Source organism: Plutella xylostella, chromosome 18, assembly GCF_932276165.1.
Source record: "Plutella xylostella chromosome 18, ilPluXylo3.1, whole genome shotgun sequence".
NCBI lineage: Eukaryota > Metazoa > Arthropoda > Insecta > Lepidoptera > Plutellidae > Plutella > Plutella xylostella.
This window is the reverse complement of record NC_063998.1, coordinates 711521-730609: the sequence shown is the minus strand read 5'-3', so window position 1 is coordinate 730609 and position 19089 is coordinate 711521. Positions and strand designations below refer to the sequence as shown.

The 19089-nt window shown below is 38.2% G+C and overlaps 1 protein-coding gene across 1 annotated transcript; it reads left to right on the top strand.

The window, feature by feature from the left end:
• Positions 1–2079: 2079 nt before the first annotated feature.
• LOC105385068 (ammonium transporter Rh type A) lies at positions 2080–17262 on the top strand. Its single transcript, XM_048627163.1, has 12 exons — positions 2080–2236; positions 4046–4162; positions 4466–4543; positions 4799–4993; positions 8313–8383; positions 8813–8884; positions 10122–10281; positions 11385–11497; positions 14557–14622; positions 15072–15197; positions 15651–15876; positions 16360–17262. The coding sequence occupies exons 2-12, from the start codon at positions 4051–4053 to the stop codon at positions 16443–16445; spliced, it is 1305 nt and encodes a 434-aa protein (XP_048483120.1). The 5' UTR covers positions 2080–2236; positions 4046–4050; the 3' UTR covers positions 16446–17262.
• Positions 17263–19089: the final 1827 nt, after the last annotated feature.

Below are 19089 nucleotides of genomic sequence, written 5' to 3'. Positions count from 1 at the left end.
TTAACTAAATTAATAAACCCTAAACATTCATATAATCAGTAGCTCCTGGCAATCTTTATATAAAGTCTCTACAAATGTATAAAAAATACTAAATAAACAACAAACCTACATACACCCTAAAACAACTGCTTAACTACTACAATGCCACGACTGCCATGACCTAGGTCAACATATAGGTTCTCAAAAGCACTCATTAAGTGGCCGCGATCAAATTGGAAATGGTTTAGCAAACGATTTGAGGCGCACAAACATTCTGCATGATTGATGCATCGGGGTTAAGGGGCAGTTGCTTGTGTATAGGTGTAAGGTATAGGCAGAGATATGGCTTCCCTCAGAATTATTGTTGAGGAATCTGTCGAGTGGAGAAAGCCCTTATTCATGACTTTTGTCGACTTTGAAAAGGCATTCGATAGCATTAATAGACAATTTATTTGGGACGCACTTATGCACAAAGGAGTACCCGAAAAAATCGTTAGCATCATAAAGGAGGCTTATGACGGGTTCAATTGCAGAGTCGTTCATAATGGCAAACTCACAGAGCCATTCAATGTGACAACCGGAGTCAGACAGGGATGCTTGCTGTCCCCGCTTATCTTTATAGTGGTCATGGATGCAATCATGCTGAAAATCACCCACGAGAAAAATAGAGGGATACCATGGACAGCGTCATCATCACTGGAAGACCTAGACTTCGCGGACGACATCTGCCTACTGAGTAACACCCATGATGATATGCAGCGCAAAATTACAGCCTTGGATAAAACCGCAAACATGGCTGGCCTCAAGATCAGTAGAAAAAAGACGGAAGAAATGCGCGTGTGCAGCGATAAAAACCCACCGCTCCTATTGGAAAACCACCGCATCACCCAGGCTGCCGATTTCTGCTATCTTGGAAGCATCATCACCCCTCAGGGAGGAACAGAACGGGATGTCGAAAGTCGCATCAACAAAGCAAGAGGAGCCTTCTCGCAGCTAAAAAGCCTATGGAGGTCGTCCAACATATCTCGTACCACGAAAATCCGCATCTTCAACACAAATGTGAAGACTGTCCTCCTATACGGATGCGAGACGTGGAAGGTCACTAAGGGCATATCACACAAACTCCAGGTCTTCGTCAACAACTGTCTACGAACCATCATACGTAGACACTGGCCGAACACCATCACCAATGTCGAGCTATGGAAGGTTACAAACCAAAAGCCTATAGACATAGACATCCAAGAGCGGAAATGGCGATGGCTGGGCCACACACTGCGAAGACCTGATGACCATATCCCAAAAGTGGCCCTACAATGGAAACCCCAGGGCGGTTCAAGGCGACCCGGTCGACCAGCACATACTTGGAAGCGGTCCATATACAGCGAGGCCCAAGAGAAAGGGAAGTCGTGGCCGGAGCTCAACTTGCTGGCCCACGACAGAGAAGCATGGAAGCGCCTGGTGTCAGCCCCAGACTCCTCGGAGGAGTAACGGGATTAAAGAAGAGAGAAGAAGAGATATGGCTGACAACTATACGATTGAATACGAACATTATAGGTACATTGCTATAGAATATAGAAGGAAGCTGTAGACTCCAAGAAATATGGATGTCAGAATGTGAAATATGTAAATTGAAATAGTATTTGTAGTTTTTCGTGCCATAGCCATATAACTTAGCCATAAAATTATTGAGACTATAATCAGGTCCGAATTTGTTATTGCGTTTATTGGTTAAAAAAACACTATACAATACATATAAGTAATCATGTATTTATTTTTACAAAAGTACAAAACAGAAAACAGATCTTATCTCTTTATATTATTGAATTATAACAAATTTCTTGTAAAACTTGAGAAAGGAGAAGAAGATGTAATAAGTAGGTAGTTAAGTACATTTATTAACATAACAAAAATTGTAATAAAAAGGATTTCTTTAAAAATGTTCTGTTTGCCGTGCTAAAAATAAGACAAAAATTCCCATTCAAACGCCTCCTTAATCCGATGTTGACACGACACATTCAGCCACTAAGTGGCGATAATAGATCCGACAGTGCGGTTCATAACAAACAGTTGACGCACACACACACAGACACACAGATATTATACATCGTATAGCGCCCCTCGCCTTACTTCCAGTCGCATGCTGGCCGGTGACACAGTGCCGCGAAAAAATAAACCGCGCAAAAAAACGAAATTCCAAATTTGAAATACGTTTAAAAAGTTAACCGTATTTTTAAGTTATGAGAAAATTGTGAAAAAGGTTTGTTGTGTTCTGTATTTTATTTATTTTGCCTTACTATTTTTTTTGGATTCTATATTGTTTTTAGTTAACATTTTATCTTTTTTGAAAATGGAAATAGTAGTTTCCTATTATTTTGACTTCCTCTATGTTTTATTACCGACGGTTTGTATGTTGATTACAAATACCGAAACCGACTCGCTTGTTGTAACAACAATGTCAATAAATTTTATTGTGAAATAAAGTTAGCTACATGTTTTAAATTAATTTCCATGTTTTATGTCAGTAAATAAAAATTCAAACAACGCATTTTGTTTGCGAACTATTTCACATTGATATAGTAATGCAACAATTGTTTCACGATCCTTATGTAATTAAATTGTATAATATCTCATGCGTTTCTGGTTAAAACATATTTTGAGCATTGAAATGGTTTCATAATTTTATTTACAAATAACATCGTGCTTTATGTATTAGCAGATGTATTTCAATGCTGAAGATAATTGAGTGTAGCGCCAGTGCCATGTTTAATAAATACTTTAGCGACTCACTTGCATCACATAAATGTATATCACTTATTCATAATACTTATGCAGTGAATTCCAAAACATTATTTCCTTCAAAAATACGAAATACCGCTAAACTTAACAAAGTGACGATTGCATGACAGATCTCCAAACCTCGTAGATATGAAATGAAATCGTTTATTTTTTTGTCGTAAAATTTTACAATTACTTGTCAAAAGTCATAATATTACTCAAAGTACCACCATTTCACAAAGGGGAGGAAAGAAATGGCAATTTTTTTTATAATTGTATATCTTCAAGCAAAACAAGTCCCGCAGAACCTTCCACTTTTTACACTACCTGAAACCAATTTCCATTTTCCACCACCACACACAAAAAACGCAGTACAGAAACTAGGGGCCACTTGCACCAACATATTAAATCTAGATTTAGTGTCAAATCTCGATTTAAGAAACGTTTGTCCATATAAAATTTGATACTAAATCGAGATTTAACACTACATCTACATTTAATATGTTGGTGCAAGTGGCCCTAGAATCAATTCCAATCAGAATACCTCACTGAGCTATTAGAACACCCTGCTTCAAATAATACTGGAGTTGGATTGGCTTAAATAAACAGGGAAAACGTAGAAAGGTTCCACATACTAGAGCGACCAATCTACAGGAGAAATCACACGTTCCTGATAAATGAAACCACATGATCTACTAGTCAAACTGATTTTGTTTTCGCAAGACCATCGAAAATACACTTTTTATCGACCCGCCATCAGACGAATTTTGTGAATATATAGAACTGTGTAATATATTAATACCTTCCGTGGAATTGTGTTTATGTGATCCCACGCATGAGGTATTGGTATTTTATAATATAAAGGTAAGCTTCCATCTATCGGTATCATACGTATCGCATCAAACGGATTGTCATAAAATGGTATAGACATAGAACGCTGGTTTAACCAACACTGATTACTGTCTCTATGTTTTTTTTTCGGCATTTATAAACCCCGCGACGCAGCCGCTGCTGAAAAAAAGTATGATACTGAAAGATCGATGCTGTTGTAGCCAGCTTTTTTCAATTCTAAGATACTTGTGTACTGATGTTCTGTATTTTATTTAAGTAAGCGTCCACCTTTTGGCATCGGTTTTATTTAGTGCGTCTACTTCATCGGCATCGCCGACGCCGGTTCTCCATACATTTATGACAATCCGTTTGGTGCGTAACATAGTATACCGATGGGTAGACGCTTACCTTAATGTGGAATAGTGTGGGAGCCGCCTAACCAGTTCGTATTGTGTTTCAGCGAATATGAATCTACACATGCAGCGAGGGAAGTTCGCCGCAGTGCTGTTGTTTCAGATAGCGCTGGCGATCGCGTTTTGTTTCTTGTCTACGGAACAGAAACGGGAGCCGCACGGGGGTCAGTATTCATTTGTTGTATGGAAATTCAGTTTAGGCAAATAATTAAGTAATTAAATACAAATAACAAAATTATATTTGAACAATAAAGTCAATTAATCACAATATAAAATCTATTTTACAATTAATGATGAAATTAATTTGACTATTCGAATGATTTAATTTATTATAGAGGATATAAATATGCGTGTACATTTTATGTAAATATGTCGTAATTTAACACTATACAAGTATATACGATACACACAAACGGAGATTATCTTATTCCTTATATTATTTACTGATTTATTATCGTTATTTTCAGAACATGGCTCAAATAACTCGACTGAGTCGGGGGCGAGCGTCAACCAAGATGAAGACAACACTCAGTTTGCTGATCATGGTTCGTATATTGACACATCTTATATATTATGTATAAAGACAAGAAATATTGAATAGTCTACTTTAAAACATCGTTCAGACTGGCGCAAAGATACATAATAGGTATAATTATCTGACCCCTCTGAGAGTGACCATGCTATGCATGTACAGTATACTCCCTCCTCAGAATAGAATCTACTCATATTCTTAGTTTGCACATTAATCTATCCCATCATCACTTAGGTACTCTCCACTAACGTCCCCGTCTCTCCCACAGCCTACCTAGACGTGCACACCATGGTGTTTGTCGGCTTCGCCTTCCTCATGACATTCCTCAAGAAGTACTCCTTCACGGCGGCGGGAGGCACGCTGGTGTTTGCTGCTCTCATCATGCAGTGGGCACTGTTCTGCCAGCAGATCATGTTCGGGTTCAAGGGAGGAGTGTTTCCCGTGACGGTGGAGGGGCTTTTGGGTGAGTCGAAGTCAAAGTAATCAAAATAAGAAGTATCATTATATTAACTAGAAATAGTGGAGGCCGCGACTAGGCAAACGTAGTGTGGGACGCCCTCCGGCTCGATGGGGTGATGACTTGCGAAAGGTGGCTGGTTATGATTGGATGCGAAAAGCTAAAGATCGCATTCAGTGGCATGCTTTGGGAGAGGCCTACGTCCAGCAGTGGACGTAGGCATAGACATATGGCAGGCTGATGATGATGATGATGATGAACTAGAAATAAAGTAAATGACTGAAGTAAATGGAGAAAGAAGAATAATCAATTAATTAAAAAAGTTGCTACAAGAACTTATAAAGAGCTTGATGAGTTCATTACCAACTTTATAAATCGCAGAGAAGCACTGGTCGTTCGACTATTTGTCGAAGACAGAAAAACAACCTTTTGTAAATGAATATGGGTGAGTTTTCTATAAAGTATACAAAAAGAACAAAATACCCTGTTAATGGTTGTATTCATGAGATGTAGCTTTACCTATCTATCTTCTGTGAAAAAATGCAGTAAAATTTGTTACGTTGTAAATAAAAAATAAGTAAATAAGCGAACTAAAAAACTATTCCAGTATGAATTTGCGATGTGAAAAACTTTTGGCTTAATTTATGTACGTGGGAATGCTGTACATTACAAAGTACCTAGATACCTACATAATAACAAAGCTTTGAATTAATCTGCTGTTTTCATCGATATTTTTAGAGTAATTAACGAGGATGTTGACAATTAAAAATGAGGATTAATGATAAACAAACTATTGCTCAAATTAAACCACTTATATTAATTAAGATCACAATGTTTGTATATGGCAAAGTTCATTTTTGCAATAAAAACAATTATCGTTAGTTGCAATATCTCACGTCCGGCGTCCTTGACTAATTAAAGATGCACAGTAACAATTAAAACATTAATTTCATTAACCGAAACGGTCTTCGTTGTCACCAATAGATTTTGATGTTTACAATGGTACATGCAGTACCGGCGTTAGGGTAGGGCGCGGTTGGGCGACCGCCCAGGGGCGCCGAACTTTAAGGGGCGCCGTGAAGCGGCGCCCCTTTATACAGGGTTATTGGTAAGTAGACCTGATCCTTTCAGGAGGTGATAGAGGAAGATATTTCCAGTCGATTGAACCCTATAATGCATTATGCGAAACTTAACCATTTCTAAGATATTTAATATTGAAGTTTTTTAATATTTTTTTGCCAAAATTGTATGATTAAACCGAAAATAAAAATAACTAGCCATATTTCAATATTTTTTTTGAATGTTTTGCATAAGTAAAACCTTAATAAACTAATTAAAATAATCAAATGTGCATTATTTGACTTAAATTAGAAACAATACCTCAAAATAGTTAAACATAAAAAAAAAACAAAACGCAAAAACAAATAAATCAAATTAAAAAATAATTATATATGACATTTTTTTGTGCACTTCAGTTTAAAAACATTGTCAACTTAAAAGCTTTCAAATAAGATAATTCAATATCAAATTGATTTTGGTATCAAGCAAGATATGGCTAAAGTGCACAAAAAATGTCATATGAAATTATTTTTTAATTTAATTTGTTTGTTTTTGCGTTTTTAATATTTATAAAAAATGTTTAACTATTTTGTGGTATTGTGTCTAATTTACGTCGAATAATGCACATTTGATTATTTTAATTAGTGTATTAAGGTGTAACTTACGCAAAACATACAAAAAAAATTGAAATACGGCTAGTTTTTTTTATTTTCGGTTTTAAGCATAAAATATTTTTTTTTCCTCAACCTCTAGTGTCCCACTGCTGGGCAAAGGTCTCTCCTTGAACTTTCCACTTATCCCTTTCTTGGGCCTGCTCTTAAAAAACTTAAATATTAAATATCTTAGAAATGGTTAAGTTTCGGATAATGCATTATAGGGTTCAATCGACTAGAAATGCCTTCCTCTATCACCTCCTGAAAGGATCAGGTCTACTTACCAATAACCCTGTATTCCCATCTCTGTAAGCGAAAAAAAAACGATGTGTTGGTAACACTAGAATGGAACGCAGTGCTCAATCCGTTCGGTCGGAGCACTACATACATACAGTTCATTTTACTGGGAATCCCCGACCACAGAGCCATCTATCAGACCACATTATCTATCTCTTTTAAGATATTTTAGTTCAAAAGAGTTGGCGTTATTTAGCGAGAGCGGTGGTAGCTCAGCGGAGCGGTGGTAGCTCAGTCGGGTAAGCGCCCGCTTCTCACACCAGAGATGCGGGTTCGAATCCCGGCGCTGACATGTACCAATGAGTTCTTTTCTGAATTTAAGTACAATGTATACCATCGCTCTTACGGTGAAGGAAAACATCGTGAGGAAACCTGCATATCTAGATTTAGCACATCTAGATATGTGAACCCACCAACCCGCAGTGGACCAGCATGGTGGGAAATGGTCCAAGCTTAGGAAGGCAGTTTAGACCTTGGGGATATGCACAAAGGTTACATTCGAGAGAGCCAGGTGCAGGTACTGACACCCCCACAGAGAATAGAATAGAATAGAATAGTTGGCGTTATTTTTGATGAAGCGGAACACAGCTCATTCTTATTCATTCAATCGGTGCACGCACTTAAAAACAGTTATCGCAATTACATATTTTAAAACAAACAGACGCAGTAATCAGGCGGTCCACGCTAATTAAGTTACGAAGTACATGTTTTTTTAAATAAATGTTTATTTCTTTTCATAAATGGTTATTTCATTATTATCCTTCGCCTTTTTCGTATGGGTTTGAATTGCAGTTAGGGGGCGCCGTAGAAATCTCGCCCAGGGCGCTGGTAGTACTAAAACCGGCACTGGGTACATGTACATGTGTAATTGTGTATCTAACGTTTCGAACGGTCACTATGGAAAAGTTATACTAGGAAATGTTATGAGGAAAAACTACACTCAAAGATTAAAATAAAGCCCTACAACTCGCTGAACTTACACTAATCTACCTGATAAAAAAAAGTCAATGATTTCAACGACTGCCTCCATCCCGCTGGACTTGAGACAGGTACCCTTAAGGTAAGCGTTATGTAGCGAGAGTATTTCCTTCAAATATCAAATATTTATTGCGTACATGTTGAACTAGAATGTTACGGTAAAATTAGTATCAATTAACCCCGGCACGGCAAATTAAACTAAATTATTTCTACCTCTTATTTGCGAAAGGCCCGTATCTAGAAGTAGCTGATAACCTTCCTGATGATGCTGATGATGATGATGTTGATGATGCTGATGATGATGATGGTGGTAATGATGATGATTATGATGCTTGCAGAGGCGGACGTGATGACGGCGGCGGTGCTCATCTCATTCGGGGCCATCCTCGGAGCAGCCACCATCGAACAGGTATTATCATGATTAATTTAATACTTTGCAACACATGAATAATAATAATATAATATGTGGGGACATTTCACACACGGCCATCCGACCCCAAGCTAGACAGAGCCTGTGTTATGGGTGTCGGACAGCTAATATATATCTACACAAATACATAGATCATCATCACGACCCATCACGTCCCCACTGCTGGGGCACGGGTCTCCTTCCAATGAAGGAAGGGTTTTACATAGATACATATTCAATATATAAACGACAACCAGACACAAGGCAAACACAAATGCTCATCACACTGATGTTTGCCCTGGGCGGGAATCGAACCCGCGGCCCTCAGCTTCGGAAACAGCTTCACTACCGCCTTAGCTACGTTGCCGCCTAATAACATAAAGAAGTGCAAAAGAGAGTGGACTTAATGCAAAAAGCGTTTTCATCCAGGTATTCTTCATCGGCATCGTGGAGACGGCGGTCGGCTGCGCCAACCTGTATCTGTTCACCAACGTTTTGCAGGTGAGTGGATAATTATGTTGATGAGTTTGGTGACGCTCCACTGACAGACGGGTGGTTGAGAGTTGCCCTGCGGCCACGGCACGGGTCTGATAACGACGTTGATAAACTCGTTTAATGCACGTTCTTCCGATCACAGCGTCGTATTTATGAAAAATCGCGATATATTGAAGTCGATAACGAACCCGTGAAGCAGAAGCTTGGCCAATGTCATAGCACGATAAACAACGGTAACTTTGCAACAGTAATAATATGTGCCAACACCAAAAAAAGTTTAGGATATAAATTTTATTATTCTTTGTATGTCCGTCAGTGACGTAAAAACAAAGAAAAAATATCCTGTATTATTTTGCTGCGAATAGTTTCATCCGTCGAAACATTAATTAAGCTTTGAATTTTAGTCGTATCATAAATCATAAATATTTTGTAGGTACGTTATTGAAATACCTTTTCACTGTATTTGGAAATATTAAGTTCCATGTTGGTTTTATTTTTATACCAGTAACAGTGATTGTTTTTTTTTTGTTTTGATTTAAAGCCACAACAGAATTTACAAATGAACGTCAAAATATTTTAAAATCTACATCCGTTCTTTATAACATAAAAGTTGAAATATTTTTGTTGTTACATTTTCCAAGAAACCTATTACGCTTGACTCACATTATTATGCATTCTCAATAGCCATTTTCCAGCCAAATGAGCAAGCTGTAGGCACTTACAGGCCCTCAAAATAGAATAGAATTCTCCTCGACCTATCAAATATGATTAGGGTTAAATCAAATTGAAAGGTTGGATCGATCGAAGATATTTTTGCGAAACGAGTGGGTTGATCAATAAAGGTGCTTTTTGAACTTGAATTGAGAATATTTTGTTAATACCTAACAATATCGTTCGCTCAATGATAGACGCATACAATCATATTATGTCCATCGGGGTGGTTCTGTAAGAAACTCATCGTAGTCGTCAATTTTTTTGACATTGGCATTGTTAACATTCATGAGCCCACGATGAACTTCTCACGGAATCCTATAGCAGCTGTAAACCATATTTTTTTAAGCTGACTGTGTCGATGATAATAATCAATGAAATGATCCAGTTTCACTTTAAGTTATCACCTACTACTTTCAATGTCACTTTAGGAACTTACCTAATTATCCACTTTCACATTTATTTATGGCAAGGCTCTTCCACCTACCACTTTCACTTTAACTTCACCCGCCAACCTCCACTTTACCCGCAGGCCAACGACGTGGGCGGGTCGATCTCGATCCACACGTTCGGCGCGTACTTCGGGCTGGCATGCAGCGCGGGGCTGCGGCTGCAGAAGCTCCACAAGCCGAGCCCTAACGTGGAGCCGCTGAATGGGTCGTCGTATAGCAGCGACACTTTTGCTATGATCGGTAAGTACACGGGCAATGAAAAAGTTCCAGTGATATATTGCACGTGAATAGTAAATGGAACTTTTTCATTTCACGGGAGTTTAGTATGTATGTAAGGAAATGATTGGTTTTCTGAGTTTTATGGCTGTAACTACGTAGCTTTTTTTAGCATATAAGCCGATCGTGAAACGGTTCTTATATGATGTACATATATACATGTTGATAAGGTTAACATATAGTTTATAGTAATGTCAAGAGGTGATTTATTGAAAAGGTTTTTTCTTGATATTTACGATTGTACATTGTACATTAAAAATATTAATAATTATGTACATTAAAAATATTAATTATTTGTTAGTACCAAGTACTATGATTCATTGATAAATATTAAAATTCCATAACTACTTCTAAGTACAATTATACAATGTAGCCGGGAAATACGAGAGTAAACAAATATTTTAGCAAGACAAGTATCAACACCAGTTCCCATCAGTGTAGCGCAGTGCTCTAATTAGTCACGTAACTATCAACATCTCTCGGAAAAGATACAATTCTCAGGTAAGTTTTATAAACAGCAGAGTTCGTCCGACACAAATAACAATGAGAATAGGACGATTCTCACACTTGGTTGATTCACCGGATATCAGACTCGATCCCCCTCGCTATCGGAACAGGGGGACTAATTATTTTATTGCATTGACATTGAATTAGAGAGCATGTTTCTCTCTAATAACAGTATATACGTAACAGGTAAAAACATAGCATTTTCTTATGGATTATTTATTTACCTAAGAACTGCGTACTTATGCGTAGGTACGAGACCTACGTAACGTTTAACTGCCAGTTGCAATAACTCTATTTATCGATAACAGGTAGTTACTACTCGTATCATACGATTTTGTCAGGTTGTAACTTTGAATGTGTCAAAATAGTATGAAAGCAACTACCAGTCATTGGTAGATAAGAGTTGCTGAAACTGGCAGTTAGTCAGTGAGGTTTATTCTCGTGGCATTACTTTAGTTATCCTTATTCCAATGTCTAATCTATCAACAACCGTATCTATCACTCCCTTTCGCCCTCATCTTAAGCATTTTTGCAACACCCTGTATCGTACGTACTTACAGGCACGCTATTCCTGTGGGTGTACTGGCCGGCCTTCAACGGAGCGCTGGCCCCGAACCGCGACGCCTTCGAGCGAGGAATCATCAACACCTACCTGTCCATTGCTGCTTCTGCAGTGAGTATTGCAACCGCATATGGATCATAACAGCAATGGTCATCGTCCATAGCAAACAGTCGCAGTTCACTGGGCGTTAGGCCTGAAATGGAATAATAGTTACCTGACGCTTTCAGACCTTGTAAAACAGGCAGTAAGGAATGAAAAGGTGGCAATTCTAAGCAATCGATCATCGATAAGTAGAGTGAGACGCCCTGCAGTCCGTTGGATCGATTGATCAGAGGTAGCCATACAGCAAAGCCAGTATGTCTAATTCATGAAACTTATTTAGTGGTTTTTAGGGCCTCTTGCACTCTCTGTAATTATTTAGCCAGTGACAGCATGTCTTTATAGTTTTATAGTATACATGGTTGAATGAGAAAGATCAAGCACAGAGTATTATGACTTAGAGAGGCATTTATGTTCAGCAGTGGCAGAATACTGACCTATGATCTATTATGATTAAATAAGAAGAAATCGCTAACCGGCTGAGGTCGGCATCAGTTCAGTTGTAGTGGTATTATTGAAGTCAGGTATAACAGGTGTTGGATTTAATTTTATGTTCATTGTCCCCGATGGTAATTTTCAGTGCAGGCTGCGCGGCGAATATAATTATTTTAATTATACGATCACGTAAACATAATCATTTTGTATTAAAATTTCGCGTCCCATTTACACTTACCTGTTTATGAAATTCATTGTCCTTTTTATTCTGATATTTTGTTAATTCCTTGTTCAAAGTTTTTTATAACTACACTTCAATTCGACGAACCTCAAATTCAATTTAGACTTTAGACGTGTGTCGAAATGTCACGTTTTTACACCGAATGGATTTCAACTAGAAAATTGCTTCGTATTCGAATATTAGAACAAAGAACTTACCTACTTTTCCTTTTATCGTCCTGTAACAGTATCCCCGTAATTCCACTGAATATGAAATTAATTAAACTTCTTACTTACTAACTTATTGCTCATAACTTTAGTAATTAGGTACTTTGGTATTTCTGAACTTAAATCTTAATATTAAAACTACTTAAATAGGTACACGTTATAAGCTTTTGTATAAGTACGTAGTTGTCGTCCACTGACTTGGTCTGAAACTAAGTATTTTTGATATCCCCGTCATGGATATCCATCGTATGTATCTTTTTAATAGAATAGAATATATTTAAAATACTACTTATGTTGAAAAAAAACATAAATATAAATGAAATACATTAAGTATTAAGCAAAATTTATTAATTTCGCAACTAAACCATACATATTTTTTGCTGTAGTTTCTTGATAAGTCACAAAAAAAAATAAAAAAATAAAATAAAATAAATTGTCATTTATTTCAGGCTAGACACCCATATTACACATTATATAAACACAAACGTACTTAAACAAATAAATTAAATTGTAGTATTACAATTATTATCAGATTAAACATACATATACCTATTACATAGGTAAGGTCATTTTTATTTTCGATTTGCGTCTTGATGAACAGAGAGCCAGTGTCTGTAGAATGGATTTCTAAAATCCTCACTTACCACTTTCAGTATTGCATTCCCAGTGCTGCGCAGCCCCGACCAGAATGTCGGTATACGTGACCTCAGGACTGCGAAGAAGTCAGGCACTCCCGCCTCAGAGAACATGCCCGACGCGCTACAGTACCGCGGCCGCCTCATGAGGGTGCGGTATGCGTCATTATACTGCACCCTCATGGTGCTCATCGCCTTCCGGGTGTAGTTGATCCACAGATGCCCAGTGTAGATGTTCTGGCAGTATGCCCTAAATAAAGTTATTTTAACTTGCTCACTGCATCTGTGGAATCTTCGGGCAAGCATGTTACATCTGATCGAGAGTGCCCGTCTTTCACGCTCTATGTCAGTGTCATCCCTGAGGTCACTCGTCAGTATATGGCCGAGATATCTGAACTGCTGCACAACCCGAACCGGTGCCCCATCCAGAACGACTTCGGGCACCCTCTCCGGACCCCTCCCCACTCTGAACACCAGCATTTCGGTCTTCGACACGTTGTACTTCAGTCCATGCGCATTTGCATAATGCTCACAGACCGAAAGTAGTTTCTGCAGACCCCTGATCGAGGGGCTGAGGAGCACCATGTCGTCCGCATAACTGAGATTGTTTACACAAACGCCCCCAATATGACAGCCGACATTGGTGCTCCGCAGACCCCGAATCAGGTCGTCGATGTACAGATTGAAGAGGTCCGGCGAGGTGAGCCCACCCTGACGAACTCCGCAATCTAACCTGTACTCGTTAGATGTCGCGTCGCCCCACCTCACGCAGTTAGTTTGGTTTCCGTACCAGTACCTCAACAGACTTATCACATCATTCGGAACATCTGAGCTCGACAATTTGTTCCAGAGAATATTATAATTCACTAGATCAAATGCCTTGCTCAGATCCAAGAAACAGGCATATACTGAGGTAGATCGATCGGTATAATATTTTACGGTGTGTTTTAAACTCAGTATAGCCGAGTCCGTTGAAAGACCGGGGCGGAAACCAAACTGAGCATCCGAAATATCTAACTTTCCCACCAGTTCGGGCTGCAGCAGACGCTCCAACACCTTACCCAAAATGGTTCCTAACGAGATAGGACGATAGTTACCGGCAGATCCAAGGTCACCGGTCTTGTTTTTTGCCACCGGCACAACGACGGTCTTCATTAGCGCACTAGGAAGGTAGCTGTACCTAAGTGAAAAAAAAGACTACCTTTTATACTCCATGTATGAATGAACCAAAAATGCGTACAAATGTTTAGTTTGAAATTTATGAACCAAAAATCTAACAAACCAGTCTATCTTACCAAAAAAAGTGTATATATATGCATTATGCAGCCTGTATAAAATTCATCATAATTTACAATACAATACAATATAACTTTATTGAACAAAACAGTAATTTAGTGTCATGCCTTTATTTAAGTTCAATATAATTATATTTAAGTTAAGGCAGTTCTAATACTTTCTTCTAGTTAATCATAATAATTAATCTTAAGACTTATTGTAATAATTGCCGAAATAACGAATTTTGAAAATGAAATCAAAATCAATCTATCCCACCAGGTGACAGCATTCTGCGTGTCCTCGCTCCTGCACAAAGAGGACAAGCTCGAGATGGTGCACATTCAGGTCAGTATAGACCACGTACTATACCATAATCGTGCAGTCAGTATGTAGTGTTGACTGTTGTCTGACGTACTGACTGCACGAATGCTCGCTGTGTAACATGTTACACCTCGTAACGTTGGTCAGTACCTACAAACAAAACAACTTTACAAACTTTTAATCATGCTTTTGCCTGTATTCTACCATTCGAAAGAACGTTACATTACACAGAAATGCTCGACAAAATGTAGTGTTTTTTTTATTTATTTATACAAAACATTGTGTAACATAGTTAGGTTTTTAAATTAACATGCCATTAAACCTAAAGGGTTTGTCTTGACACTAGATACAATCGTGGTCTACGAAGCAGTAACATGAATATAACATTATAATTTCTACATAGGTACTTATCTTTTAATTTTATATTTGCACTAAGTAAGGAGGTATTAAGGTAATCTGTACCCACGTTTCAGAACGCGACTCTGGCGGGCGGCGTGGGCATCGGCACTATCGCGACGCTGGTGAGCGCGCCGGCCGTGGCGATAGCGGTGGGCGTCGGCTGCGGGGCGGTTAGCGTGCTGGGGTACGAGCATATTACGGTAAGTTTTGAAGTCCAGGTCTAAAGTTTTTATTCGTGTGGATTAAGGGTAGTAAGCCAAAAGGGAGTGACACCCCCAGATTGACTGATGTCGAGCAACATTTACTCTACCACTTTTGGATAGCGGAAAAGAAACTACTTGCGATAGTCAAATGTCACATGACCAACAAAGTTTCTATGGAGAGGCGTGAAATTTTGCGAAGTACTAGAATATAATATCACAACTGAACACAGTGACCGTACGTTACACCCGGATATATCACTAACAATCACGGTCAATTTGAACCGTACAATTAAACAATATGACATTTACGCGTTACAAGTTAAGATAAGAAATCATTATCATCTTTAACACATCTGTAAATCCGGGCCAATTGGCTATGATTGGGATTTCTGATTATGCATTTCTTTCACGTACAAAAAATTCATTTGACCTCATAATCTTCACTTCCAGCCAAAACTATCCAAGCTCGGCGTCCTCGACACATGCGGCGTGAACAACCTGCACGGTCTCCCGGGTCTCACATCCGGGGTCCTCTCCATCATCCTGTTCGCCGCCACCCGCGACGGGGCGTCACTAGCTCGCCTGGCGGGGCAGGAGGTGGGGGGGCAGGCGTTGAGGCAGCTGTTTGGGTTGCTGGCCACGCTCGGTGTGGCGGTTGTGTCGGGGGCGGTTACTGGTGAGTGGGTTGGAGTATTTGGTGTGTTACTGCTGCAAAAGGGGGTATTGTTGTTCTTAGCCATTTTCAACGTTAAAAGTGTAGGCCTCCTTCAGTATATGTCACTTATTACGATCTTGGGATCTTAGGATGTCTCTATCCATTCGCTACTAGATGTTTTCCTTATATCGTCGGTCCATCGCATTTCCGGGGGAAAAATTACACATAGAATAATTATTGTTGAAAGAATTAATATTTTTTTTCATGTTTTTGTGTACAAATAAAGAATATCTCTCTATCTATTGAGATTAAGGCCAGTCACCTAAGTGGTTTCAGTAGCTGACTGTCCAATTTAAAACATAATTATAAGGTTACATTTGATACGTAATCTCAGGAAAGGCTCCTTTCGTACATCCCTGAAATATTCAATACTCTACAAACTACTGCATTAATATATTATGAACGTTGAAGGCACTAACCTCTATTTACACCTTTTAATTTCAGGTTTCGTTGCGAAAAAACTCTTTAAGCCGCTGAAACCTGAAGAGGCGTACTCTGATGAAAAGAACTGGGTGTTGCCTGAATATTGAAGATAAATACTCAAAGAACTCGAAAATCTCTAGTTTAACGTTCATGTAAGAGCCAGAAAATATGAATAATTATAAGTTTTAAGTATTATGTATAAGTCTTAGTGTGCTTGGATAAAACTAAAGGTCAGATACATTATTTTATAAATGTGATACTATTTTAAAATCACTATGATTCAACTTTAGATTCTGAAAATTAAAATAGTTCTGCTTTTCTACGGAAGTTTATGTAGAAGAAATAAAGAGTATGAAATGCTGCCTAGGTATGTATGACTGAAATTGTATAAGTATTACTTTCTTTTGTGAATTTTAATTTAACAATAAGTTTATTTAATAAAATGTCGACAAGTAATAATAACCTCTTTTAATTCAAACTATGATTTCGCAATTCAATAATTATTTGGAATGAAAACCTTTCCACAAAAAGTTTAAATCTCTCTCCTATATACCTAGGTAGGTACTTAATAATATTATAAATGCGAAAGTTTGTGAGTATGTGTGTATGTATGTTTGTTACTTCTTCTCGTCAAAACGGCTGAATCGAATTTAACGAAATTTGATATGGAGTTATCTGAAACCCTAGATTAAAACATAGACTACTTTTTATCGCAGTATTCCCACGGGAAAACTTTTGAGGCAAAGTGAAGCTCGCCGGAACAGCTAGTAATAATACCTATAAAAAATAAAGGACTAAACTTAATATTAAAAAGTGATTCGTCTTTAATATTCGTCACCTTGTGTCTTACAGTCTTACAATAAAAGCAATTTGATGGGATTTCGCAAATAAACAATATACGCCTACGACTGTTCGTTTCACGTTGCCGAGTTAAATAATTTATTCATTATCATCCCTCGCACCTTTCCTTACACAATAGAAAATAAAACCTCTGTTTAGCATTCAAAATCGAAATACGAAACATCCAAACGCTCGTTCAATTTTTGTTCTGACACACACCTGGGGCCTGCTCTGCCCGGGCTAATACCATTCCTACGGGAACGGAATAAGGCTGGATTTAGTGTATCCGACACGGTGACTAGGATGCTAGGATTTCGAACGAGCTGTCATCGGCAAAAGTCCTGTTAAAAAATAGCAAAGAAATGGTAGAAGCGATACGTTCACTGCAATCCTGTTGGCGAGTGCGATACAACTCGTACAACTGCTACACGGCACAAGCATTCCTATTAACGATTCTTTCATTAACCCGCGACTGAAAAAGAGAGGTGGCGTGGTAGGAACAGTATATGCGCGTTGTCTTACATAGTAGATTTCATTTTCGGGCTTAGATATAACATGCTGTACACGTAGGTTTCAGCTTATCCTTTTTGCAACATCCTGTAGTATAGCGCCAAATGATGTCCAAGGAGACTGATGGCTAGTCTCTTTCTTTTCTTCCTCTTTCTTTCTCTCAACAAAGTAGTATTTTTTAGATAGTTTCATAAGTTCTAGCATCATTTGCGACCAAAAATTAATAAATAAAATAAAATAAAATGGACAGAATCAGTTTTTTCTACCGAGTAGTAGCAATCTCTTACCAAACCACCTAGCGTGTGGATTATCTCCCAAACCGTCTGCTACCGACGAGGTGGTGTCCAATACAGTGCTGCTATGTGTTGTACATTGACAGTATCTGTGTATCTGTCTGTGGCAGAGTAGTGGGGCTCCAGATCGGATGTGACCATGTCGATGCGGTTGGTGTTGCGGTTTCCCAATTATTGTCGAAGGTATTTTAGTTGTATTACATGATTTACATGTCGGTGAGGTGGTATTTTAAAGTGAAAGAGAGCCGTTCTACTTATAAATTCGTCAAAATAGTTTGCTTACTGGGAATGTAGCCTAAAAGGGAAAGATAAGCATCATAACAGTTGGCTCCATCTTTCAAGCATGCTTTGCTTTGACAAAGAAAGAAACAAAGTTAATTGCCTACTCGGCAGATTGAATCGCAAGATCATACTTACAAATAGCAACCCTATTTTACTACCAAACAGTAATCTATTCCATACTGTCATTTTTTTGCAATCCGCATTACCTTATTGCTCACGTAATGAGCCGTCCTGAGTGCCATATCGCACATGACAATCCGAACCGTCATATCTTGCAAAATCGCAATTTTTTTTTATTACATTTTTGGATTCTACAGATCATTCTCTACAATCTGGTAAAACAGTCATATCTGTAGCTCATTTCTGGGCCGAGATATGGACCTATACGACTGTCTTGCCTGTTGTGATGCACACTCATTGTCGATGGACAAACAGTCATATTTTAGTTTAATACGCTGACCATGTCTGAAGCGCGGGCTCCGGTCGTTTTATCTTAAGTTAAGACAAGTGTAGTTACGAAATACGCAAAATGTGATGAATCAAAACGTATTATAATGTAAATGATACTATTTTGCTTGTTTCGCATGTAGAATTTTTATTGTATTATTTCTAGATAATACTATCTTGCCTGTTTTATTATTGAATTTTTACTAATTTGATTGTTGTATGTTTTTATGTGACGGTTTAGCTATGGGATTCGTCAAGATAATACTGTTTGTCCAGTTAAAGCAATAATTTTTCTATGTCATAAGAGAAATAATACGGTTTGTACGGTTTTTAATGTAATTATTCATGGAATATTTGAGTTGTAGTAACATCATGAAGC